At 48.3% G+C, this 26,794-nt stretch overlaps 3 protein-coding genes across 4 annotated transcripts; all 3 read left to right on the top strand.

The window, feature by feature from the left end:
* The first annotated feature begins 1,534 nt into the window (after window positions 1–1,534).
* Window positions 1,535–14,257, top strand: LOC134489771 (uncharacterized). The gene is made up of 5 exons (XM_063292635.1): window positions 1,535–2,071; window positions 2,155–2,628; window positions 2,951–3,091; window positions 3,921–4,047; window positions 14,081–14,257. The coding sequence occupies exons 1-5, from the start codon at window positions 1,535–1,537 to the stop codon at window positions 14,182–14,184; spliced, it is 1,383 nt and encodes a 460-aa protein (XP_063148705.1). The 3' UTR covers window positions 14,185–14,257.
* Window positions 5,415–9,747, top strand: LOC134491947 (zinc finger protein 883-like). 2 transcript variants are annotated; one of them, XR_010067379.1, is made up of 2 exons: window positions 5,415–5,598; window positions 7,538–7,568. XR_010067379.1 is itself a non-coding variant. In XM_063296038.1 (2 exons), exon 2 carries the CDS (start codon window positions 7,789–7,791, stop codon window positions 9,685–9,687), a length of 1,899 nt encoding a protein of 632 aa, XP_063152108.1. In that variant the 5' UTR covers window positions 5,415–5,598; window positions 7,736–7,788; the 3' UTR covers window positions 9,688–9,747. The 2 variants fall into 2 exon arrangements, 1 of the variants encoding a protein (XP_063152108.1); XM_063296038.1 differs by lacking the exon at window positions 7,538–7,568 and adding an exon at window positions 7,736–9,747.
* LOC134489770 (zinc finger protein 883-like) lies at window positions 14,197–24,121 on the top strand. The gene is made up of 3 exons (XM_063292634.1): window positions 14,197–14,595; window positions 15,943–16,069; window positions 21,594–24,121. Exons 1-3 carry the CDS (start codon window positions 14,197–14,199, stop codon window positions 23,291–23,293), a joined length of 2,226 nt encoding a protein of 741 aa, XP_063148704.1. The 3' UTR covers window positions 23,294–24,121.
* Window positions 24,122–26,794: the final 2,673 nt, after the last annotated feature.

Below are 26,794 nucleotides of genomic sequence, written 5' to 3'. Positions count from 1 at the left end.
CTTGTAAAAAAAAGTCAGCCAAGAGGGGCTAATATCCCTGTGGAAGCATTTGATGAGGCGTCCTATAGAAGAAAGGAAAGGCTTGTCCCTCAGTACAGAATAAGCGTGACAGAATCCACGCCACGTTACAAAAATGTTATGATAAAAGTGGTGAAACTGAAAATAGTAAGTACCTCAGCCAGCTCCTGCCCCCACCTTAATAAAAACAGGAACACAATTCCTCTTCTCCAAAAGCCTATCTTTAGCCAACTCCATAAAAGGTTTGTTTGTTTGTTTGTTCATTTTATATAGCTGCCCATCTCAGAACAGTGACTCTGGGCAGTGAACAATAAAAAAAAACCTACTAAAAGTTAAATATAACTACAAATACAGCCGAGAGATCTTAAAAGGTTTGCTACAGCCTTGCCCCTTAATTTAAGCAGAATATTTCAGATTTTTTTTTCTTTCCTATGGAGCATGCTGTTACTGGCGCTGTATCTTTTGTCAGTCAAAGATAAATTTCCCTCCTTTTCCCGCAACTCCGGATAGAGGTGAGTTGCTTCAGCTTAGTGTTGCGTTCCCTTCATTTTTCACAGATGTATAAAGGGGGCACATGGAAAGTGAATAGAATAGAATGAAACCACATTTTTGGAAACTTGAAACCACAAAGTGAAAAGGGAATGCACTGAACTAAGCGAAGTGAATTGGACCAGGGTGAGCCACTTCAAACTCAATGAAACTCTATTCAGAGCGTGAGACCATCCAAAGCTAGGCGGTGGCCCTGTTAGGAAGGATCCTGCTGAATCCACGCTCATCCACCACTCATTGAACGGCGGGGTTCCTTTGCCTGCCTTTCCCATCCAGTCAAAGCCACACTGCCGCCATCTCAGACGAGTGGCTGCTGCCCAGTTGTGGTTTGACGTTCCTCGCTCTGGCTTTGGGGGTCCCTCTCCTCCCCGATGTTCTGTGTTCCCTCATGCTCAGAGAGACGTGCTGGTCATCGCTTTCGTTCCTCAGAGGTGTTCTTCCCCCTTCAGACCAGGGCGCATCGGCTGTGGGCGGAAGGAGAGCTGCCATATTTAGCGGGCGGGAAAATAACCATGATTAGAAAGGTCCTGGGGCCTTGGGAGCTGCGAAGCCATCGGCACTTTCAAGATGGAGGCTGCTTCCCTGGACAAGGCAGCAGCGCCTCTTGGCGCAAGCAGGACCCTCCTGGCTGAGGGACCAGCGGAAGAGTCCCCACAACTCCTTATTTGGGGAAAAGGCTTTAGTTCTTCTGTGGGAGTAGAGGGAAGCTGTGGGGAGAGGCTGGAAAAGAGCGGAATTTCACGTCTCCCCTCAGCCTGACATCATCTTGTGTAGATTTCCTTACCTGGGATGCTTTTGAGTCCATGTATACGGACTAACACATTCTACACGCTATTAGTGAGTTGCAGCAATGCTGCGGAGATGCCATAGCCAATTTCTAGTCGAGGCGTTCTCTGTGAAGCTGAAAGTGTATTTGATTTTGGAAGTGGAAGTCCGGGGAAAAGCTTGTCTCTGGGGCAATGGCCACATGCAACCCCCGTCTCTGCTGGGAGAGCTGAAGGGACGGGCGGCTGCAGACACCCCTCGGGTAGCCCCGGGATCCCGCGGGGGAAGGCCGAGGAGGCTCCGGTTCGGTCGGCATCCCCACGTGAGGCAGGGTTTGGAGCCGGCCTTGGATCCCGCGGCTGCCGAAAGGCGCCTTCTGTGGCGGAATCCCGGCAGAATCGACCCAGTGGATCTGCGCACGTTGCGGCCCCGGCAGCTTCGTCCCTTCAGAGCGGGACGGAGCATGCGCAGAACAGCGTTGCCGGCAGTAGCCTCCTGCGGGAAAGGGGCGGAGGGAGGCGGCTGCCGGGACCAGGAGGGGAGGGGGCCGTGGGGGGGCCTCTCTAGGAAGAAGCGCTCTCTCGCCCGCCGCCCCCCGAGGCCCCCCGAGGCGGAGGGGGCGGGGCCGGGGGGGCGGGAGCGGAGAGCCGCGGGCGCGTTGCTGCTGCGCTTCCCGGAGCGAGGCCGGGAGGAGCGCGACCCCGCCTGCCCGGGAGGCCCCCTTTCCCGGGAAAGCCGGGCAGGGAGCCTGGAGGGTCCGCTCGTCCGCAGCGGCGCGGCTGGGCGTCCCGGTGAGATTTCGGGAGAGGCTGCTCGCCAAAGGCGGCCGGGAAGGAGAGGCGCCCAGCAGACGCCGCCGGGGAGGCCCGGCCCGGCCCGGCCCGCGAGATGGCCTCGCCGCGGCCCGGAGCGGGGGGAGCCGCAGGACGAGCCGCCCCCGCCGCCGCCGCGCCCGCGGAGGGAGCGGCGCTCTGGCCGGCAGCCGGGCGGGGGGGCCTCCCCGAGGAGCCCCTGGGCGGGGGGGCGCAGCGCTTCCGCCGGCTCCGCTACCGGGAGTGCCAGGGGCCGCGGGGCGTCTGCAGCCGCCTGCAGCAGCTGTGCCGGGAGTGGCTGAAGCCCGAGCGGCGCAGCAAGGCCCAGGTGGTGGACCTGGTGATCCTGGAGCAGTTCCTGGCCGTGCTGCCGGCGGAGATGGCGAGCTGGGTGCGGGAGTGCGGCGCGGAGAGCTGTTCCCAGGCGGTGGCCCTGGCCGAGGGCTTCCTGCTGAGCCAGGCGGAGGCGGAGCGAGGGCAGCGGGTGAGTGCGGGGATGGGGCCCCTGGAGGAGGGTCGCCCCTCCTTCGTTGACCCCTCGCCCGCCTCAAAAGCAGCCTCTAGCAATGGGGGAGCCTTCTGTTTCCCTCCCTTTTCAGCCACAGAGTTCTGTCAGCCCGTCCGGATTATTCCACAGGAGGACGGGGAATCCCAAGGGTATCTGCACCTCCGCTTGCCCCATCTTGGGGGGTTGGAAGGGGGTTGGATTTAAGATGGCCCAGCTTTGGAGGCAGAGGAGAATCCCCTCCTTCCAATGTTCGGTTGTTTTAACTTCTGTTCTTCTTTGGTCCTGGCTGTTATTGCAGATGCAGGAGCCGCTGAGGAAGGAGGTTGTGGTGCCTCCTGAAGGCAGGGAAGCTCTCCCTGGTCCCTCTTTGGAGCAGCTGTGGGGAAGGATCTCTGAGGAGGATCCAGCTCCTCTTTGTGATGGAGCAGCAACAGCTCAGGTAGGGAAGCTTGAGGAGAAGCAGCGTCTGGTTTTGTTGTGAGATTCAACACAACAACCTCTTGTTAAGGAGGTGAAGTGTGAGATCAGGACTCAGCAGCTTGGCCCTGCTTTGGAGGCAGTTGTTTGAGTGTGACATACAGAAGAGTCATACTGGGAAGTCGAATTCGTTCACGGAAACAGTTGAGTATTTAAGTTTCTTGTGGCTGCAGTAGGTTATCTACTTTATTTTGACTGGTTGTTTTGTTTTAAGTAATCAAAGAAGTGAAATTATAGCCAAATGAATAGCATTGCCATTATATTCTAATCAGCTTAAAAGTTACCCATGTCAGATATTGTTTTACTGCTTCAAAATGGCAGGTTCTGTAAAAAAAGGAAAGGAAAGGAAAGGAAGAAAGAAAAAAGAAAAACCTTTTTGGAAGGATTTAAAAGGGAAACCGTAGTTTTCATACAAAATGAGATCAGACAAAGTTGCTTAGATCTTTTAAGTCTTTCTCCAAGGTGAATTGTGCCAGGAAGAAATTCCTACCAGGCAGGTGGGACCGGGTGCTCCCCTGAGAACATCTAGGGCTCCATTTTGAATGAAGGAAAGTCTCTCAAAGATGGCTGCATTGTTAAACTCCAGCATGGATGCTCCAGTTCCAAGTTTGTGCACTTGTGAACATTTTCAAGCCTTAGTGAATCTTTGGAGAGGCAGCTGTAAAACCCAGTAGAATGTCATGTCAGAAAAGGAGTATTTTCTCTCTTGCAAAACTCACTTTTTGGATGTTGGAAATCTGGGAGAGAACTCTCTTGGACCTCTGTTGAGGAGCATTTCCTTTGACTTTCAGGGCTCGGTGTCCTTTGAGGAGGTGGCTGTGTATTTCACGGAGGAGGAGTGGGCGCTGCTGGATCCCAGCCAGAGAGCCTTACACGGGGAAGTCATGCTGGAGAATTCTAGGAATGTGGCCACTCTGGGTAAGGTCCCGCTTTGCTCTGGGCTGAGTTAATTGTGGAAAGTCTTTGTTATCCTAGCGGTGAGAAAGCACCTTCTAGCTAGAAGAAGGAAAGTCTGTTTTTGTTTTGTTTTTATTCTAACACTGAAGTAAGTAAGTTGTTAGATGCTTCACAGGGTCCTTTCTCAGCTGAGCTTTTATTCCCTGATCTGATTCTAGAGCAGATAAGCGAAACAGCTTTAGGCGAGGAAGATGCTGCCCTGTATCTCTCTGACGCCTGTTCCTTACAACCACCCAATTTCCTAGTTTGCGAAATAACCAGTGGCAGGTCTCCTACCGGCTGTTTGGTCAAAGGGCCCTCCTTCGGCTCTGGGTGAATCATGTGTTAACTCCCTGTAGGGCTGAGAACAAGTGGCATTTTTTTTTCCCCTGAGTGATTTAGCCCAAGATGGTTCTGTAGGCTACTGTTAAAGAAGATGCTGTCTGGAAACCTGGGATGATTTCAAGAACCTAAGTAGCACTGAATCCAGTTAGTACTTTAAAAAGTCACACAGCCACTGCACAAGCAAAGCAGTTCCATATTTTAACATTCCTGCGGCGATACCATACACATCGGCAGTTTAGCTGCTTCTCAGAATTCTCACAGCATTTACAGCTTCGTTTGATGAATATATATTTGTTTCAATTCCTCTCTCTGACATGTTCCTATCATTCTTCTACCAATCATGAAAATACTTCTTCCAGAATTCCCCCATTTCAATTTTGTTCCCCAAAATTTCATCTGTTTTCTTCTTAATTAGGCTCCCACTGCTGGGGCTAGCGAGCCAGTTTGGTCTAGCGGTTAAGGTGCTGGGCTAGAAACCAGGAGCCTGTGAGTTCTAGTCCCGCGGTAGGCATGAAAGCCGGCTGGGTGCCCCTGGGCCAGTCTCTCTCTCTCAGCCCAACTCGGTGCAGTGTAGACCAGCCTCCTCGTGGTGCACCCCGAGCAACGGGACTTGTCACGGCTAAATAGCGCACACATCTGGCTGCTGGACCTCATAAGGATTTCCCAGCAAGAAAAAAAGCAGCATGAATACCAAACTGCTATGCCATACGATTAAAAAAAACTGCTGGGGCTAGTTGCTGCCTTTTATAATTGGCTGAAATTCTGCAAAGTGGCAAGAATTTGCAAAAAGGCAGAGGAATTAGCGGGGTATGGATTGACCAAAAAGAGTTAATGAATCAATTTGAAGCGAGCAGAGATCGCATCAATACGTAATTCCAGAACATGCTCCTAGATTGTTATATGGATCGTAAATAAAAAAAGAATCACTAACAACAAGGAGGGACACCATGGAGGCAATAAGAAGAGATGAATGTATAAGGCAGATAAGCAGGATGGAAAAGAAATGTCCCCGGGAGGTGACTGCATTACATTCTCAAATTGAGACTTCATGGGTCAAAAATAATGGAACCCGGCCAGTGAATATATATAAACAAGTACAAAAGGAGAAAAAGGAGCTTAATATTTTAGAGACCAAGAAGATAACATCTCAACTTCGATTTTTAAAGCAATAATACTATGAATTGGACAGTAAGTACTCAAAACAGTTGGCAAACGAGCCAATTGCTCATTGACCAGTTGCTTCTCTTTTGTCTCCTGAATGTCTCTCTTAACTCTTCGAGGTAGACCAGACTAGGAGATGAAAGTCACCCAGGCTAATACAGGTTTTATAGTATAGTAACAGAATCTTTGGAATCTGAATGTACTTCTCCGCCCTGTCCCTTCCTTTATCTTCCTGAGAACTAGGGAGGATCTTGTCTGAGAGGTTTTCTCATGTTGCAGTTCTGCCCCCGACTCAGGTATATTTTATCTGATCGTTGTCTTGGGAGCAGCTCTTCCTCTTGTCTTTCAAGGTGGTTCCTTCTGCCCATTCCATCACCTCCCCCATCCGCCTTAGTCCCCCCTCCTATGTTCCCAGAGAAATCTGAGTCTGGGCTATGGGAATGAAGTGCAGATGAGCTGCTCCAATTTGCATGGGCTCCCTTGTGCTGCATTCCCAGGAGGCCAAAGGAAGGTGGGATATGGGCGAAGAGAGGCGGTAAAGTCATTTCACCTTACCATTCCTTCCTGCCTCAACCCTTCCAGCCTGCCATCTATTATCACACAATGTTGGGATAGTTCTTCCAAATTTTGAGGTGTGCTCTGCCTCAGCAGCTCATCTCTCAGTAGTTCAGCAAGCCCTTCTCTCACAAGTCAATCAGGGTCAGGTCATTCCATCCCACATCTCTTCCAAGTAATTTAAAATCCAAAATATGTATGTTTTTTATGCCCCCTTATTCCTGATGAGTCAATCTTTGTACGATCAAAGAGGGGAGTTTTTTTCTCAACCATCATATTCTCAGAGATTTATGTTTGAGGGTGATGTTTTCCTTAGGAGAGATAGACTAGCAGTTATAAGCTGTCCTTTTCGCTGTCTTTTGAAATGCCATGATGAATTTAGCATTCGCCGTAATAAAGGTCAAGGCATCAATTGGCATCAGTTCATACATTTTGTTCCTGATGTCCCCTTCCTCCTGATGATTCAGTCTTCAGGCAATCAAAGGGCAGTTTTATCACAAGGAAAAAAACAAATCTCTTATAAAAATATGTGGGGAATTTTTAAAAGCTTTTTTTTATCCCGCCTTTATTATTTTAATAAATAACTCAAGGCAGGGAACATACCTAACACTCCTTCCTCCTCCTATTTTCCCCACAACAACCCTGTGAGGTGAGTCGGGCTGAGAGAGAGAGTGACTGGCTCAAAGTCACCCAGCCGGCTTTCATGCCTATGACAGGACTAGAACTCTTAGTCTCCTGGTTTCTAGTCTGGTGCCTTACTGTCAGGGTCAGTCTCGCTTCGCAATAAGACACAGACTCACTTAATGGGTATTAAGGATTTCTGGTTTATTGGAATGGTGGCTGACAGAACGAAAAACGGGAACGGGGTGTGTGGTGTGGAGGTGCCCATTTTATACCCTCTTGCAGGGCCCCGGGCTCCTCCACCCTCTATTGTCCCAATCCCTCTTGATGGGATCCTTGATTGTTGCATGGGCGTTTTCCCGGTGTCTTCTCTTGTCCTCTCGATTCTGGTGTGTCCTCCAGGGCACCAGGTGCGGCTTATCTCTGCTCATCCGATGTCCTTCTTTTCAGATGTATATGGGTCCATGGGTGTGGGTGCTTTGGGTGCTTGTTTTAATCCCTGGTTTAATTATCTTCTTCCTCTATTCCTTGATGATCATGATCTACGTTGTGAGGCTCTTTGTGCCTTGCAACGAGGTCATGACACTTACCCACTAGACCAGACTGGTCTAAAGGAATGTAATATCTGAGGCAGAACCATAAATAAAGTGAATACTTGGTTTCTTCTAGGCATGCGAAGAGGAAACCAGCAAAATCTTGGATATAAAGAAGTAACGGGTGCACCATTTTTCTGTGATGAACATAATGACTAACTTCTTTTTTCTTTCTTTTTTCCCTTCCTTCAAATTAGCTTATTGGCAAGAGCATGAGAACTACAAGGAAAAAAAAAATTCCTCATGAAATTAAAGTGGGGAATACTCCAAAAGAACATGATGTCTCAGGCAGAACCATACATAAAATGAAAGCTATTTTCTTCTAGGCATACAAAAGAGAAACCAGGAAAAATCTTGGTTTTTACTTTTCTTTCTTTTTTCTTTCTTCAAACCAGGTTATGAGCAGGAACATGAGAACTACAAGGAGCCCAGCATAGCACTGTTACGGATGATCAAGGCTGAAGAAGGGATGCTTGGAAATCAAGGGGCACTTCAAAAGACTAAGAAAAGCTGCATAACGAGTGGAGAGAAGAAATCTCCTTCTGGTCACAAGGAAGTCCTTGAACTCCCAACCCAGCAAGTGCAGCAACAAGAAGGAAGTGGAGACTATTTTGGATGTGGCAAAACAGACAGAGAGAAACCTGATTTCAGTAAACTCTGTACAATTCAGACTAGAGAGGAAGAATATGAATATCAAGAGGATGGGGAAAGTATCAGTCCTGTCTCCTCTTTTGTTTTACATCACCAGTTGTATATCAGAGAGACACCATACACATTTATAAATTGTGGGGAAAATTTCAGTTTGAGAAGTCATCTTATTTCCCATAAAGAAGAGAAACCATATGAGTGTGGAAAGGGATTTAGTAAGAAAAAATTGCTTATTTTATCCCAAAAAAATCCTCCAAGGGAGAAACCCTATAAATGTCTGCACTGTGAAAAGACCTTCACTCAGAAAGGTAAACTTACCTTACATGAAAGGATCCATACAGGGGAGAAAATCTATAAATGTCTGGAGTGTGGAAAGACTTTCACTGAGAGACGTAAACTAATCATACATGAAAGGATCCATACAGGGGAGAAACCATATGCATGCCTGCTGTGTGGAAGAAGATTTAATCAGAGTGGTCAACTTACAAGACATCAACGAACCCACACAGGGGAGAAACCATATACATGCTTGCAGTGTGGAAAGAAGTTCAGTGGACGTTCAAACCTTATGATACATGTAAGAAGACACACAGAAGAGAAACCATATATATGTACAGAGTGCGGAAAGAGCTTCCGTGACAACAGTGTCCTTGTTTGCCATAAAAGGATCCACACAGGAGAAAAACCATACAAATGCCTGGAGTGCGGAAAGAACTTCAGTCAAAACAGTAGCCTTTTGCGACATAAAAGAATTCACACAGGAGAGAAACCGTATCAATGCCTGGAGTGTGGAAAAAACTTCCGTCAGAAAAGTAGCCTTTTGCAACATAAAAGAATGCACACAGGGGAGAAACCATATACATGCCCGGAATGTGGAAAGAGCTTCAATCAGAGCAGTCATTTTATTTGCCATAAAAGAATCCATACAGGAGAGAAGCCATATAAATGCACAGAGTGTGGAAAGAGCTTCAGTCACAATGGTAGCCTTTTGCAGCATAAAAGAATTCACACAGGAGAGAATCCATACAAATGCACAGAGTGTGGAAAAAGCTTCAGTAAGAACTATAAACTTTTGCAACATAAAAGAATTCACACAGGGGAGAAACCATATAAGTGCAAGGAATGTGGAAAGAGTTTCAATTGCAGCAGTTATTTTATTTGCCATAAAAGGATTCATACAGGGGAGAAACCATATAAATGCCTGGTCTGTGGAAAGGGTTTTAATAAAAGCAGTCATCTTACATCTCATAAAAGAAAGCACACGGGAGAGAAGCCATATAAATGCACAGAGTGTGGAAAGAGGTTTTCTTACAACTTTGTCCTGAGATACCATCAACGAACCCATACTGGGGAGAAACCATATACATGCCTGATGTGTGGAAAAAAGTTCAGTGGACATTCAAACCTTAGAATCCATGTAAGAATCCACACGGGGGAGAAACCGCATAAATGTATGGAGTGTGGGAAGAGCTTCCGTAAGGACAGTAACTTTATTTGCCATAAAAGGATCCACACAGGAGAAAAACCATACAAATGCACCGAGTGTGGAAAGAGCTTCACTCAGAATGCTAATCTTATCAAACATAGAAGAATTCACACGGGAGAGAGACCATACAAATGCACAGAGTGTGGGAAAAGCTTCAGCCAGAAAAATCACCTTTCGCAACATGAAAGAATCCATAGAAGAGAGAAACCATAACTTGAGAGCTTTCATCACAAGTGTTTTCTTCTCAAAAAGGGACCCACATGAGAAAAACAATAGAAATATGTGGACTGGAGTAACGTTCAGTTGGAAGAGTAGCCTTATCAGACCTAAAGGAGTCCATACGGGAGAACCATAAAAACAAGAAGTATGGAAATGGATTCAAAAAGGGGAACTGCCCTTATTTCCCACAAGAGGACTTATTTTGGGAGGAATGTATGGATTGCGGAGAAACTTTCAATATACTTTATTTAAGAAAAAATTTACAGGAGAAAACTCACATAAGGATAAATATATGTGAGTTCGAATAAGCTACATGGACTTTAAATGTGCAGTGTGTAGAAAGAGCGGATCCATTCAGGAGAAAAAATGTATCAAGGAATGAAGCCAAAAATCCATTTTAACAGGATCATCTTACATCCCAGAAAGGTTCCACTCAGGAGAGGAACTGTGTAAATGAGTGGAATATGGAAAGGGTAGTGATGGCTGAAACTTCTTCAATGTGGCCCTCTTTTTATTTCTTGAAAATGAATCATGATTGCCAAATCATGTCTCTCATTTGTTCACCTGTTATAAGGGAAGAGGTCCAACCAGGTAACTGCACCTGTAGGGAAATGGAGACAGGGAATTAGGTGTCCTTCCTACCACCACCCTTTCACTATAAACCAGTTTCCCCCTTCCACACCATCCCTCTGGGCTAAGCTAGGGTCCTCTTCTGGTTCTCTCTGGAATTCCATTTATGGGGTACTCTTGGCCATCTCCTCTAGCACTTCCAGGGTCCCCCTCCTCCTCCTTTCTGCTCTATTTCTGTTCCTGGGATTCTGCAGCCGTTTGGGAGACTGCTGGACTTGCTTGGCCACCTTCCCCCTTGGAACCTTCTCTTTGTTTCTGGAGCCCATCTGCAGGGGTGCTAAGTGCCCCTTCTCTGGCATGCCCAGGGCCACATGCCTTTCTGAGGTCTCCCTCCCCTTTTTCCTGGGGCTCCACAGCTTCCTGGATGACCTCTGGGCTTCTCTGGACCCTTTCCGCCTCCCCCGTGATACTCATGCTGGGCAGGGGTAAATCTGATTCTGCCTCTTCTGCCCCTCCTGGGGTCAGCTGGGTATTTACCAGTTCTGATGTCTGCACCAGGTGGACTTCTCTCCCCATCTTTTCCACTGGCTGCTTTCTGAGGATGGCTCTAGGCTTTTGCATAATTTGGGAAGCCCCCTTCCTCTTTTCCATCTCCACTGTCTTAGGGTCTTTCTCTCCATCTCTTCTCAGCTAGGTCCTCCTGAAGTAGCATAGCAACTGTACAGTTATGCATGACAGCAACCCCTGCCCCCATTCTCCCCATTGAATGGGTTTCTTGATCTGTCAGCTTCACTGTATGTCCCTGGGCCAGCTGATGCCTTTTGACCAGCAAGGAGTAGAATTTGAATGTGATGCATATAAAACAGGGGAAGGGCTTTGATTGTGCCATTGATTGTGGTTAATATTTTGATCTCCTGTAGATGTTCCTGATTAATACACTGGAGCTCAGCTTGACTTCCTCCATTTGGTTCTCAGCAGTATTACTGAACCGGCTTGATGGTTTTTATTATTTCTTTTCTTCCAGCCTGCAATGCTGAATGTCCAGGTGATACAAGCCCTGGTGGCCCAGCTTAGCTTCTGAAATCATTCTGGGTTGGTAACTGCTGTCACTTGTTGAGGCATAATTTTATTGTAAACCGCCCAGAGTCCCCCGTTTCAGGGGTGGGGGGGAGATGGGCAGTGATAGAGATTTGAATAATAAATAAGAGGTCTTAAACGTACACTCGAACACATTTTCTATGAGAAAAGGAAAAGTACTGGTAAAATGTGTTGGAGTTTCTGGAGGAGGAGAAAAGATTGAAAGACTCTCAAAGAGTAATGCTGTCAAATAGCATGGAGTTGCAGTGATGGTGTTCGAAATGTTCAGGGAATGTGAAAAGAATGAACCTAGGTAACTTGAACCCACAGTAAAGTAAAGAGGGAGCGCACTGAACTAAGTGAACAGGAAGGGCCACGTCAAGTGATTATGAGAAACTATTCGAGCGTGAGACCATCCAAAGCTAGGCGGTGGCCGTTAGGAAGGATCCTGCTGAATCCACGCTCATCCACCACTCATTGAACAGCGGGGTTCCTTTGCCTGCCTTTCCCATCCAGTCAAAGCCACACTGCCGCCATCTCAGACGAGTGGCTGCTGCCCAGTTGTGGTTTGACGTTCCTCGCTCTGGCTTTGGGGGTCCCTCTCCTCCCCGATGTTCTGTGTTCCCTCATGCTCAGAGAGACGTGCTGGTCATCGCTTTCGTTCCTCAGAGGTGTTCTTCCCCCTTCAGACCAGGGCGCATCGGCTGTGGGCGGAAGGAGAGCTGCCATATTTAGCGGGCGGGAAAATAACCATGATTAGAAAGGTCCTGGGGCCTTGGGAGCTGCGAAGCCATTGGCACTTTCAAGATGGAGGCTGCTTCCCTGGACAAGGCAGCAGCGCCTCTTGGCGCAAGCAGGACCCTCCTGGCTGAGGGACCAGCGGAAGAGTCCCCACAACTCCTTATTTGGGGAAAAGGCTTTAGTTCTTCTGTGGGAGTAGAGGGAAGCTGTGGGGAGAGGCTGGAAAAGAGCGGAATTTCACGTCTCCCCTCAGCCTGACATCATCTTGTGTAGATTTCCTTACCTGGGATGCTTTTGAGTCCATGTATACGGACTAACACATTCTACACGCTATTAGTGAGTTGCAGCAATGCTGCGGAGATGCCATAGCCAATTTCTAATCGAGGCGTTCTCTGTGAAGCTGAAAATGTATTTGATTTTGGAAGTGGAAGTCCGGGGAAAAGCTTGTCTCTGGGGCAATGGCCACATGCAACCCCCGTCTCTGCTGGGAGAGCTGAAGGGACGGGCGGCTGCAGACACCCCTCGGGTAGCCCCGGGATCCCGCGGGGGAAGGCCGAGGAGGCTCCGGTTCGGTCGGCATCCCCACGTGAGGCAGGGTTTGGAGCCGGCCTTGGATCCCGCGGCAGTCTGGAGTGCTTCTGGCAGGGCCATACGAAGACGCTCAGCCTGTGGAGCAGGGAACTCTGCTCCGGGGAAGCCGCGCATCTCCGCCGGGGCCTCCCAAGGCCGGAAGGGCCCCGCAGGTCTCTCAGTCTAGTCCCCGCGCGGGACAGGAACGCTCCGTCCGCCTGTCCAGCCTTGGATTCAGGACCCCCGCCGGGGGCCCCGCAGCAAAATAACTCTGGCGGTCAGGAAAACGCTCACTCGAGTCCCGCGTCTCACAACTTCCCACTTTCTCGGAAACAGAAAGACTGAAACAAAAAGGGAGGCGCGGAGGGGGAAGGGACACCGAGGCGGACCTGCGCCGGTCTGTCCTGGGACGCCTGGGAGCAGCAGCACCCTTGACCCACCCCCGGGAGGCTCGACAGCCCGGCCGTAGCTCCCACCCACCCCGGATCCCCTCCCAAGGCTGCTAGGAATCCTCTTCTCTTCAAATCCCTTGAAAGAGCTCCAGGATCCACCCAGCAGCTCGTTGCACACACTGCGGTCCCGGCAGCTTCCGCCCTACAGAGCGGGACGGAGCATGCGCAGAACAGCGTTGCCGGCAGTAGCCTCCTGCGGGAAAGGGGCGGAGGGAGGCGGCTGCCGAGACCAGGAGGAGAGGGGCCCGGGGGCCGCGTGGCCTCTCTAGGAAGAAGCGCTCTCTCGCCCGCCGCCCGAGGCCCCCCGAGGCGGAGGGGGCGGGGGAGGGGCCAGGGAGGGGCGGGAGCGGAGAGCCGCTGGTGAGTTGCCGCTGCGCTTCCCGGAGCTAGGCCGGGAGGAGCGCGACCCCGCCTGCCCGGGAGGCCCCCTTTCCCGGGAAAGCCGGGGAGGAGGAGGTGAGTGGGGGCGACCCAAGACGGGAAGAAAGTTCAAGTTTCCCAGGAGAGACCCTCCCTGGTTTCCTGGACTGTAAAGGCTGCGGTGGGGAGGGGAGCGGGGAATGTGTTTTCAGACTTGCAAGATTGATATCAGCCTGGAAACCAGGGAGGATCCCTTCTGGGACGCTTGTCCGGCCCAGATTCCTGCTGTGGGCTAAGCTGCCTTTCATCCACCCGTCCCTTCCCTTGGCTGTGCCTCTTCTCCATGTCCATGTACTATTACAGGTTGTCCACTGAGTGTGGAGTCTGGAGGTATGGAAGGCGAGGTACCGCTTGGTGGTTTGCATTTGGGTTGGTGGCCCTGGGCGGTGTGGCGAGCGAGCGGCCCTGTCATGGGAACTGATCAGGGGTTGCATCTCAGAGGCCTTTCCGTTGGTGTGGGATCGCTCAGCCTTTGCTTCAGCCTGTTCTTCCAGCGGGACTTAGAGGGGGAGCTGAAAGCCAATTCCTTTGCATGTTGAGTATCTGCTTGTCCACAGCGAAGTGGCTCAGCACCCTGGTGAGATTTCTGGAGAGGCTGTTCACCAAATGCAGCCAAGAAGGAAAGGAGCTGAATAGACGTTGTGGGGAAAGCTTGTCCTAACCAGCCCACGAAATGGACCTGCCATGGTCTGGAGAGGGTGGAGCAGCAGAAGGCCCCCCTGCCACTGAGCCTGAGGAGGGAGGGGAGTTCTGGCTCAGAGCCGGGCGGGAGACCCTCTCCGAGGAGCCCCTCAACTCAGAGGTTCAGCGCTTCCGCTGGTTACGTTACCAGGAGTGCCAGGGGCCGCGGGGGGTCTGCAGCAGCCTGCAGCAGCTTTGCCATGAGTGGCTGAAGCCCGAGCGGCACAGCAAGGCCCAGGTGGTGGACCTGGTGATCCTGGAGCAGTTCCTGGCCGTGCTGCCGGCGGAGATGGCGAGCTGGGTGCGGGAGTGCGGCGCGGAGAGCTGTTCCCAGGCGGTGGCCCTGGCCGAGGGCTTCCTGCTGAGCCAGGCGGAGGAGAGACGGCAGCGGGTAAGTGTGGGGATGGGACCCCGGGAGTATCCTGTGAGGAGGAACGTCCTTGTTTTATTAACCACCTTGCCTGCCTCAAGTGCAGTTTCTAACAATAGAAAAAATGTTGGTTTCCCTCCAATTTCAGTCACAGAGTTCTGTTTGCCCATCCAGATTATTCCACAGGAGGAAGGGAAATCCCAAGGGTATCTGCACCTGCGTCTTTGGATATAAGGTGGTCTAGCTTTGGAGGCAGAGAAAAATCCCCTCATTCCAACGTTCATTTGTTTTAACTTTTGTTCTTCTTGATCCTGGCTGTTATTTCAGATGCAGGATCCGTTGAGGAAGGTAATCTTAGTACCTCCTGAAGGCAGGGAAGGTCTCCCTGGTCCCTCTTTGGAGCAGTTTTTGGGAAGGACCTCTGAGGAGGATCCAACTCCTCTTTGTGATGGAGCAGCAACAGCTCAGGTAGGGAAGCTTCATCAGAAGCAGCGTCTGGTTTTGTTGTGAGATTCAACACAACAACCTCTTGTTAAGGAGGTGAAGTGTGAGATCAGGACTCAGCAGCTTGGTCCTGCTTTCAAGATGGTTGTTTAACTGCAACAAACATGTGATGGCTTGTGGGAATGATCTTGGGAGACAGGAGGAAGAGCCAAGGCCAGGGGAATGTTCGGATAAGAGGCAGCTTAGCCTGCCGAAGGAATGTTTCCACGGTAAACATGCCAGAAGGGACCCTCCCTAGTTTGTTGGACTGTAAAGGCCCCAGAGAAGAAATGTACCGTCAGACCTGTAAGATTCTGTTAATGTAACTTTACGGTAAAGTAGAATTAGTTCATCTGGGCGTGCTTCCTGTCTGGACTACCTTGCAAGGCTGACATCAATCATATGACAGGTATGGATATACTACATCAAAATGGCAGGTTTTGCAAAAAAAAGAAAAAAAACACTGGAAAGCTTTTTTTTTTTTTTTAAATGAAAGTTTTCAGACAAAAGATCAGACAAAGTTGCTTAGTTCTTTTAAATCTTTCTCCAAGGTGAATTGTGCCAGGAAGAAATTCCAACCAGGCAGGTGGGACAGGATGCCACTCCTCCCCTGAGCTCCTCTTTGGCTCCATTTTGGACCATGAAATGCATTCCAAGATGGCTGCATTGTTAAACTCCAACATGGATGCTGCAATTCCATCTTTGTGCACTTGTGAACGTTTTCCAGCCTTAGTGAATCTTTGGAGAGGCAGCTGTAAAACCCAGTAGAATGTCATGTCAGAAAAGGAGTATTTTCTCTCTTGCAAAACTCACTTTTTGGATGTTGGAAATCTGGGAGAGAACTCTCTTGGGCTTCTGTTGAGGAGCATTTCCTTTGACTTTCAGGGCTCGGTGTCCTTTGAAGAGGTGGCTGTGTATTTCACGGAGGAGGAGTGGGCGCTGCTGGATCCCAGCCAGAGAGCCTTACACGGGGAAGTCATGCTGGAGAATTCCAGGAATGTGGCCACTCTGGGTAAGGTCCCGCTTTGCTCTGGGTTGAGTTAATTGTGGAAAGTCTTTGTTATCCTAGCCGTGAGAAAGCATCTTCTAGCTAGAAGAAGGAAAGTCTGTTTTTGTTTTGTTTTTATTCTAACACCAAGTAAGTAAGTTGTTAGATGCTTCACAGGATCCTTTCTCAGCTGACCTTTTATTCTCTAATCTGATTCAAGAGCAGATAAGCGGAACAGCTTTAGGCGAGGAAGATGCTGCCCTGTATCTCTCTGATGCCTGTTCCTTACAACCACCCAGTTTCCTGGTTTGCCGAATAACCAGTGGCAGGTCTCCTACCGGCTGTTTGGTCAAAGGGCCCTCCTTTGGCTCTGGGTGAATCATGTGTTAACTCCCTGTAGGGCTGAGAGCAAGTGGCATTTTTTTCTCTCCAAAAGCCAACTCCTGTGTGATAAACCTTACACAACAAAGTTGAATTTAGGCACATAGTTGCTTCTTACTGAAATGGAACAGTTGTTGCTATTGTACAAGCCTCCCTGCTGCGTAGCCACCTCCCTGCCTGAGCTTCTTGACTCCGTGACCAGATTGGCGGTGGAGTTCCCCAGGCTTATGGTCTTGGAGGACTAACTTGCCTTCTCCGGGTGCAGGGTCAGAGGCAACCGGGGAGTTCATGGCCGCCACCACGACAGCCATGGGCCCATCCCAGGTCATCCAAGGCCTGACGCATAACAGTGGTCATATGCCTGACCTCCTTTCTGTCTGAGCAGTGGCAAGGTGATCTGGTTTCAGCAGAGATTTCAGTTTCTTCCCTGTCATGGTCAGACCATTCTTTGGTAACCCCTCAGTTCTCTGGCCTTACCCCCGCCGCAGGGAGGCTGGACCTCTTTGATCAGTCCGCCCCAGGCAAGTGATGGACCCAAAGGGGTTCCAGAAGGAGCTTGGGGTTCTTGTTGCCTGTTGCTTGGTCTCACCGAGGTCCTGGTGGCCACTTTGAAGGAGAGAGTGGTTGGTGTTTTTGACCAATTGTCCCTTAGTGGCCTCTCCTCTCCCAGGGATTCCAGACTTATGATTCCAGGTTCATGGAGGAGCTAAAGGAGATGAAACGGGAGAAGGGACACCTGGAGTGTCACTGGAGGGAGACAAGGAGCGAACCTGATCGAACACAAGTTAGAGCTGCTCTTAAGGCACATCTGACACCTCTGCTCCATGAACTGTATTGGCTACCAATATGCTTCCAGGTGCAATCCAAGGTTCTGGTGGTTACCTTTAAAGCCCTTTGTGGCTTTGGACCAGGCTGCTTACAGTCCATCTCTCCCTAATGGTTTCTACCTGTCCCAGATCCAGCACAAGGGGTCAGCTCCAGGTCCTGTTGGCTAAGGAGTGTCAGCTGGTGGGATCAGGAAGAAGGCCTTTTATTCCATGGCACCCGCCCTGTGGAATTTCATTCCACCTGAGATTAGGTCAGCCCTGACCCTTGGTTTGTGCCTTGGCCAGCAGCCCTGGAATTGTGATGTGTCTTGGCCTGTTGATGGTTATTTTATGATGTTCGGCTGCTGTGTGTTTTTATTTTATCTTACGTGTTTTATTTGATTTTACTTTATTTTAGCTGCCTAGAGTCACGTATGTGAGATGAGCAGCTTTATAAATCAAATAAAGAAAACAACATATTTAAATGAAGCATTATTTTCACTGCATCTCCAACAACGTAAATGCAAATGAGATCATTTTTAATATAGTATTTCTTGTTTTAAAGGATGTAGTCTAAAAATTTATTGAATTTTAAAAATTTTTTAAATGTCTCTTTTTTTCTTAAGTAAAACATGCAAACAGAAAAAAAGAAAGAAAAATAGATACGTATACATTCTTAAGGGATTTTGAAAAAAAAATTAAAAAGCAAAATAAATATTTAAAAATCTATGTATATTAAAAGGGCATTGTGGTTGCCCCTTCTTTTTCCCACTGCTATTAATAAATTTATAGTTAACTTTGGGCACTATTCCTCATTTTTGCTTGGAACATTTTAATTATATTATTTTTATTTTTAAAAAGTTTCGCTCTTTCTTCAAAAAACATATTCTGAGTGTCTTAGCTTGCCTTGCTATATGATATATTTTATATACTGGAATCACTTCTGCTTGAATTTGATTAGACTTCTGCTGTGAAGTATGCAGTCAGTGTTTTTCCATTGATGCTTATTCTTCCCTTATTTTTATTTATTTATTTATTTATCAAATTTGTCACTGCCCATCTCCTCCCACCAGAGGGACTCTGGGCAGTTTATAACAAAATACTGAGTAAAACAATAAATATATAAAATACATTATAAAATTATATATTATTAATAATATAAATAAAAATAAAGTCCAGATGGCTATATCTCATTCAATCTTCACGTGGAAGGGCTGCTTCAAGGCACTAGCCAACCCCAGGCATGACTCCCCTCCTCCCTGCCCCAGGCCAGCTGGCAGAGCCAGGTCTTCAAGTTTCTCCAAAAGGCCAGGAGCGATGGGGCCAATCTCACCTCCGGGAGCAAGATGTTCCAAAGGGCGGGCGCTGCTGCAGAGAAGGCCCGCCTCCTGGACCCCGCCAGATGGAGTTCTCTTACTGACGGGGTCCTCAGCATGCCCTCTCTGCAAGATCGGGTGGGGCGGGTAGATGTAACGGGGAAGAGGCGGTCCCTGAGGTAGCCTGGCCCCATGCCATGTAGGGCTTTAAAGGTGATAACCAACACCTTGAATTGGACCCGGAAGCAAACTGGTACCCAGTGCAGCTCGCGTAGCAAAGGCGTTATATGCGCCCTTCTAGGGGCGCCACAAATAGCCCGCGCGGCTGCATTTTGGACCAGCTGAAGCTTCCAGATACTCTTCAAGGGTAGCCCCATGTAGAGCGCATTGCAGCAGTCAATATGGGAGATAACAAGGGCATGAGTGACCGTTCGAAGGGCTTCCCGATCCAGGAAGGGGCATAACTGGCACACAACACAAAGCTGCGCAAAGGCCCTCCTGGCCACAGCTTCCACCTGCTCTTCGAGCAGGAGCCGTGAGTCCAAGGGGACCCCCAAGTTACGCACCGAGTCTGTCTGGGGCAGTGCAACCCCATCCAGAACCAGAGATGTTAATGTTCCGGATATAGAAGAACCATTAACCCACAGCCACTCGATCTTACCAAGGTTCAGCTGAAGTCTGTTGTTCCCCCCCCACAGCCTCCAGGCACTTGGAGAGGGCAGTCACAGCATCACTTACTTCACCTGGGATGGAGATATACAGTTAGGGGAGGAGAGAGAACCAAGCCCTACGGCACCCCACAATGGAGGGGTCGAGGGTTGGATCTCTCTGTTAGTAGATTGCTAGGAAAGCCTTTGGCCCAGGAGAGATCAGAAAAGTCACACACCAGGCATTTCTATAAAAATAATTTTATTTACAGAAAACAAACATATTTAAAGGCTCTCAGTGAGAGCTGCTTAACTCTCTACATGCCTGCACAGAAGGGAAACTGAAACTAAAACAAGTCCAGGCAAGTTCTTCTCCCCAGGTGCAAAAATTAACATCCGAAAAGAGGACAATTAAATTCAACCTCTTAACCGGGCCAAAATGATTAGTTACCATAGTAACCTTAATCTGTAGTAGAAAACTTATTAACACTCTTCCCCGCATCACCAACAACTGGGACCAGCCCTGGAGGAAGGGGATGAACCAGTGGAAAACCACGCCGCCCACCCCCAACTCCTTGAGCCGGCCCAAAAGGATACCATGGTCGATGGTATGAAAAGCTGCTGAGAGATCAAGAAGAGCAAGGATGGATGCACTACACCCATCCCGCTCCCACCAGAGATCATCCATAAGTGCGACCAATGCTGTTTCCGTCCCATATCCGGGCCTGAATCCTGAGTGAAAGGCGTCTAGATAATCCGTTTCATCCAGAACCCTCTAGAACTGTAATGCCACCACTTTCTCAACCACTTTCCCCAAAAAGGGGAGGTGGGAGACTGGACGAAAATTATCCAGCACGGTAGGGTCCAGCGATGGTTTCTTGAGGAGGGGCTGTACCAACGCCTCCTTAAAGACAAAAGGAAACAACCCCTCCCTCAAGGATGCATTAACCATCACCTGGGCCCATCCACATGTCACCTCCCGAGCAGCTTTCACCATCCAGGAGGGACATGGGTCTAGCTGGCACGTGGTGGCGTTTACTGTTTGGAGGATCCTGTCCACTTCCTCGAGTCCAACAGGATCAAACTGTTCCCAGATAACTAGGTAAGTCCACTCCCTTGCTATCTCCACAGACCATGCCTCACGCTTGGAGTCTAGCATAGAGCGGATCCAAGCGATTTTATCTTGCAGATGCTCTGAAAACTCCTGCATGGCCCTGTAGGTGGGTCACTAGGCTCACCGTCCCCAAAATGGATTGAGTGATTTTAAACAGGGCTGTCAGGCAGCATTCTGCAGACGCGATAAGGGCGGAGAAGTATTGGCGCTTTGCCCCTCTTATCGCCACCAGGTAGGCCTTAATAGCAGCTCTAACTAGTGTTCGGTCGGATTCGGTCTTTGACTTCCTCCAGTGGTGCTCTAGACGTCTCTTAATTGCCTCTTCAGAACCCTCAGCCCCTCCGTGAACCACGGGGAGTTTCGGGTTCAGTGGGGTAAGAGAGGTCGCACAAGCGCGATCCTGTCCAAAGCCCTGGCTGCTTCCTTATTCCAGGCAGCAGCCAGTGCCTCCGCTGGAGCATGCAGCAGATCCTCGGGTATAACCCCTAGCTCCCTCTGAAACCCTACTGGGTCCATCAGTCGCTGGGGGCAGACAAATCGAATGGGTCCAGCCTCCCTGCAGAGTGGGGCGGCATAGGAGAATCTCAGGGCCACCAGGGTGTGGTCTGACCATGACAATGGGGACAGCTGTAACTCTCCCCTCAGATCATGTTGCCACTGCTCTGACAAGAAAACCAAATCTGGGATGAGACCACTGTCTCGAGTTGGGTCCTGAATAATCTGGGACAGGCCCATGGCTGCCATGGTAGCTTATAGTCCCCCAATCTTCTATTGGCAACATATATCTTAATAAGTTATCGTACCTTTTATTATGTTCTCTGGGATCATATCTAACTAAAATATTGGTGGCTTTAATTCAAATTTTATTTTCACAATTTTATGATACAGTTTTTTCTTCATCCTGTCTCCATACCATATTTAAGTAGCAATTTGTAAATATGTCGTAATAAATTATCTTTATTTTGTATAAGTATTTCAAATTCTGTCATCTTTCTCAGAGTCCCTCCTTCTTCCTTAAGGTCATTTCCTACTTTTCTATTTTGTTGTTGATTCCCCCTTGCTACTGATGATTCAGTCTTTGGACAAAAAAAGAGCAGTTTTTTCAAAAGGAAAAAAAAAAAGAAATTCCTCATGAAATTAAAGTGGGGAATACTCCAAAAGGACATGATGTCTCAGGCAGAACCATACATAAAATGAAAGCTTAGTTTCTTCTAGGCATACAAAAGAGAAACCAGGAAAAATTTTGGTTTTTACTTTTCTTTCTTTTTTCTTTCTTCAAACCAGGATATCAGCAGGAACATGAGAACTACAAGGAGCCCAGCATAGCACTGTTACAGATGATCAAGGCTGAAGAAGGGATGCTTGGAAATCAAGGGGCACTTCAAAAGACTAAGAAAAGCTGCATAACGAGTGGAGAGAAGAAATCTCCTTCTGGTCACAAGGAAGTCCTTGAACTCCCAACCCAGCAAGTGCAGCAACAAGAAGAAAGTGGAGACTATTTTGGATGTGGCAAAACAGACAGAGAGAAATCTCTTTTCAGTAAATACTCTACAGCCCAGACTGAAGGGGAACAATATGAACATCAAGAGCATGGGAACAGTATCAATCCTACCTCCTCTCTTGTTTTATATCACCCATCATATATCGGAGAGACACCATATGCATTTATAAATAGTGGAGAAAACTTCACTTTGAGCAGTCATCTTATTTCCCATGGACAGGAGAAACCATATGAGCGTGGAAAGGGACTCAGTAAGAAGCAGTTGCTTATTTTACCCCCCCAAAATCCCCCAATGGAAAAACGATATAAGTGTCTGGAGTGTGGAAAGACCTTCACTCACAAATGTAAACTTACTGTACACGAACGGACCCACACAGGGGAGAAACCGTACATGTGCCTGGTGTGCGGAAGAAGGTTCAGTCAGACTGGACACCTTACGAGACATCAACGAACCCACACAGGGGAGAAACCATATACGTGCCTGCACTGTGGAAGGAAGTTCAGTGGAAGTTCAAACCTTGTGAAGCATGTAAGGAGCCACACGGGGGAGAAACCATATAAATGTACAGAGTGTGGAAAGAGCTTCAATCAGAGCAGTCATTTTATTCGCCATAAAAGGATCCACACAGGAGAAAAACCGTATCAGTGCCTGGAGTGTGGAAAGAGCTTTGGGCGGAACAGTAGCCTTTTGCAACATAAAAGAATTCACACAGGGGAGAAACCGTATCAATGCCTGATATGTGGAAAGAGTTTCAATGGGTCCTCAGATCTTATGTATCATAAAAGGATTCATACAGGGGAGAGACCATATAAATGTCTGGAGTGTGGAAAGCGATTCAGTAGGAGAAGTCTTCTTACTTCTCATAAAAGAAAGCACACAGGACAGAAACCATATATGTGCCTGGTGTGTGGAAGGAAATTCAGCCAGAGTGGTCATCTTACAAGACACAAAAGAACTCATACTGGGGAGAAACCATATACGTGCCTGAAGTGTGGAAGGAAGTTCAGTAGAAGATCGAGCCTTGTGATGCATTTAAGAATCCACACGGGGGAGAACCCATATAAATGTACGGAGTGTGGAAAGTGCTTCCGTCAGAGAACTACTTTTATTTACCATAGAAGGATCCACACAGGAGAAAAACCATACAAATGCCTGGAGTGTGGGAAGAACTTCAGACGGAACTGTCACCTTATGAAACATAAAAGAATTCACACAGGGGAGAAACCGTATCAATGCCCAGAGTATGGAAAGAACTTCAGTGTACGCTCGGATCTTACATATCATAGAAGGATTCATTCAGGGGAGAAACCATATAAGTGCTTGGAATGTGGAAAGAGCTTCAATTGCAGCAGTTACTTTATTTGCCATAAAAGGATCCACACAGGAGAAAAACCATACAAATGCACAGAGTGCGGACGGATCTTCAGCCAGAAAAATCACCTTTCGCAACATAAAAGAATCCACACAAGAGAAACACCATAGCTGGGGAGTTTTTGTCACAAGTGTTTTCTTCACATTAAGAGACCCACGTGAAAAACACCAGAAATATGTGGACTGTGGAGTAACATTCAGTTGGAAGAGGAATCTTATCAGACCTAAATGAATCCACATGGGAGAACCATAGAAGTGCTTGTAGTGTGGAAATGGGTTCAAGAGCGGCACTGCCCTTATTTCCCATAGGAGGTCCTATGAATGCGGAGAAACTTTCAATGCCAGCACTGGCCATTTTTTCCCAAGAAAGCACATAAATATGGGAGTTGGATGAGCTTCGTGGACGCTAAACTTGGCGGAGTGTAGAAAGAACTGATCCATTCAGGGGAAACAGTCTATTAAGAAACAGAGTGAAGAAACCATTTTAAGAAGACATGTCTTAAATACCAGAAAAGTTCCACTCAGGAGAGAAACCATATAAATGAGTGGAATGTGGAAAGGGTTTTTTTTTCCTCAAGTCTTCACCAAGGGAGTATGAGTTCCTCCCCACAATGTTAGACCAACCTTGAGTATTTTTCCCAATGTAAGAGATTCAATCTGGGACTGTTGTATTGGAGTCCAACAAGGGTTGTAAGGGAGCTCAAGTTAAGTCCCATGAAAACAGACTGAAGCAGGTGGGAATGTCTAGCTTCGTAAAAAAGTCAACCAAGGTGGATATAATATTCCTGTTGAAGCATTTGTTGAGGTGTCCCATAGGAGAAAGGAAAGGCTTGTCCCAGATTGTTCTGAAGTGCAGAATAAGCATGGCAGAATCCGGTTTAATGTTACAAAAATGTGGATAGTGGTGAAACTGTAAAACCATCTGTCGATCCCCCCTTTAATAAACACAGCAATACACTTCCTCCTCTCTAAAAGTCCGCTTTTTATGCAACTTTTTAAAAGGTTTGCTACAGTGCTTACCCTTTAGTCTAAGAATAAAATATTTGAGGTTTTTTCTTTCTAAGGAGCATACTAATTTCTCATGCTATATCTTTTGTTGCTAAAACTGTAGATGAATTTCCCTCTTATATTGTACAGTATGTCTAGATAGAAGTCAGTTGCTTCAAATTAGCGTTGTGTTTTATTATTTGAAGACATTTCAAGGTGGAACATGGAATGCGAAAAGATTGAACCTTAGAAACTTGAACCCAGAAAGTGAAGAGGGAGGGCACTGAACTAAGTGAACGGAATTGGACCAGGAAGGGCCGCTTCAGATCCAATCATGATGTGAAATAGTATTCAGAGCATGGAACCTTCTAAGGAAATGCAGCAGCCACGTTAGGAAGGATCCTGCTGACTCTGATTGTCCACAACTCATTAAACGACGGGGTTGGTTTGCCATCTCTTCCCATCCGGTCAAGGCCACGCTGTCACCACCTCAGATCGGTGGCTGCTGCCCAGTTGTAGTTTGACATTTCTTGGTCTGGCTGTGGGGGTTCCTCTGCTCCCTGACACTTGTAATCCTGGAGCATTGGGAACTGCGACGCCATCGGCACTTACAAGATGGAGCTGCTTCCCTGGACAAGGCAGCAGCATCTCTTGGCACAAGCAGGACCTTCCTGACCGAGGGACCAAAAGAAGAGCCCCCACAACTCCTTATTTGGGAAAAAAGCTTTAGTTCTTCTGTGGGAGTAGAGGGAAGCTGCTCAAGGGAGGCTGGAAAAAAGTGGGATTTCACATGTCCCCTCAGCCTGACATCTTCTCTTGTAGATTTCCCTATTGGAGATGCTTTTTGAGCAGTTCCGTGTATTTTTCTCTTTTGCCACTGAATTTTGGTTGTGTAACTACTCAAAAAATAAAACTTAAGTCTTCATTTATTTTCCATTACAATTACATATTCAAGAAGAAAAAAAATAGAGAAAAGGAAAATAACGTTCATACAAATACAGCTATGAAATAATGTAGAACACGTAGGGGAAAAGAGAAAATCCCAGTATTAATGATAAAATACAGGTGGACAGCTAAGAAGTCTTGAATAACCTGCAGATCCAGTATTGTATGGCTAATATATTCCCTATATGGCTAACACATTCTACATGCTATTAGTGAGTTGCAGCAATGCTGTGGAGATGTGATTAGAAAGGTCCTGGGGCCTTGGGAGCTGCGATGCCATCGGCATTTTCAAGATGGAGGCTGCTTCCCTGGACAAGGCAGCAGCGTCTCTTGGCGCTGAGGGACCAGTGGAAGAGTCCCCACAACTCCTTATTTGGGGAAAAAGCTTTAGTTCTTCTGTGGGAGTAGAGGGAAGCTGTGGGGAGAGGCTGGAAAAGAGCGGAATTTCACGTCTCCCCTCAGCCTGACATCATCTTGTGTAGATTTCCTTACCTGGGATGCTTTTGAGTCCATGACACTGAATTAAGCAGTTCCTTGTATTTATTGCTTCTGCCACTGAATTTTTGAGACCTAAGTACTCCAGTTAAAAAATGAAAGTTCAGTTTCATTTATTTCTCCATTACAATTGCATATTCAAAGAAAAAAGGAAAATGTTGATATGAATACAGCTATAAAATAATGTAGAATATATAGGGGAAAAGAGGAGAAAATCCCAATATCAGTGATAAAATACAGGTGGACAGCTAAGAAGTCTTGAATAACCTGCAGATCCAGTACCGTATGGCTAATATATTCCCTATATGGCTAATACATTCTACACGCTAGTAGTGAGTTGCAGCAATGCTGCGGAGATGCCATAGCCAATTTCTAGTCGAGGTGTTCTCTGTGAAGCTGAAAATGTATTTGATTATCACAACGGTGTTCCTACATGGAAGTCCTGGGAAACGCTTGAATCTGGGGCAGTGACCTCGTGCACCCCCCGTCTCTGCTGGGAGAGCTGAAGGGACGGGCGGCTGCAGACACCCCTCGGGTAGCCCCGGGATCCCGCGGGGGAAGGCCGAGGAGGCTCCGGTTCGGTCGGCATCCCCACGTGAGGCAGGGTTTGGAGCCGGCCTTGGATCCCGCGGCAGTCTGGAGCGCTTCTGGCAGGGCCATACGAAGACGCTCAGCCTGTGGAGCAGGGAACTCTGCTCCGGGGAAGCCGCGCATCTCCGCCGGGGCCTCCCAAGGCCGGAAGGGCCCCGCAGGTCTCTCAGTCCAGTCCCCGCGCGGGGCAGGAACGCTCCGTCCGCCTGTCCAGCCTCGGATTCAGGACGCCCGCCGGGGGCCCCGCAGCAAAATAACTCTGGCGGTCAGGAAAACGCTCACTCGAGTCCCGCGTCTCACAACTTCCCACTTTCTCGGAAACAGAAAGACTGAAACAAAAAGGGAGGCGCGGAGGGGGAAGGGACACCGAGGCGGACCTGCGCCGGTCTGTCCTGGGACGCCTGGGAGCAGCAGCACCCTTGACCCACCCCCGGGAGGCTCGACAGCCCGGCCGTAGCTCCCACCCACCCCGGATCCCCTCCCAAGGCTGCTAGGAATCCTCTTCTCTTCAAATCCATTGAAGGAGCTCCAGGATCCGCCCAGCAGCTTGTTGCACACACTGCGGTCCCGGCAGCTTCCGCCCTACAGAGCGGG

This window comes from Candoia aspera, chromosome 2 (genome assembly GCF_035149785.1).
Source record: "Candoia aspera isolate rCanAsp1 chromosome 2, rCanAsp1.hap2, whole genome shotgun sequence".
NCBI lineage: Eukaryota > Metazoa > Chordata > Lepidosauria > Squamata > Boidae > Candoia > Candoia aspera.
The sequence above is the reverse complement of the archived record's forward strand: the minus strand, read 5'-3'. Positions and strand labels throughout refer to the sequence as shown.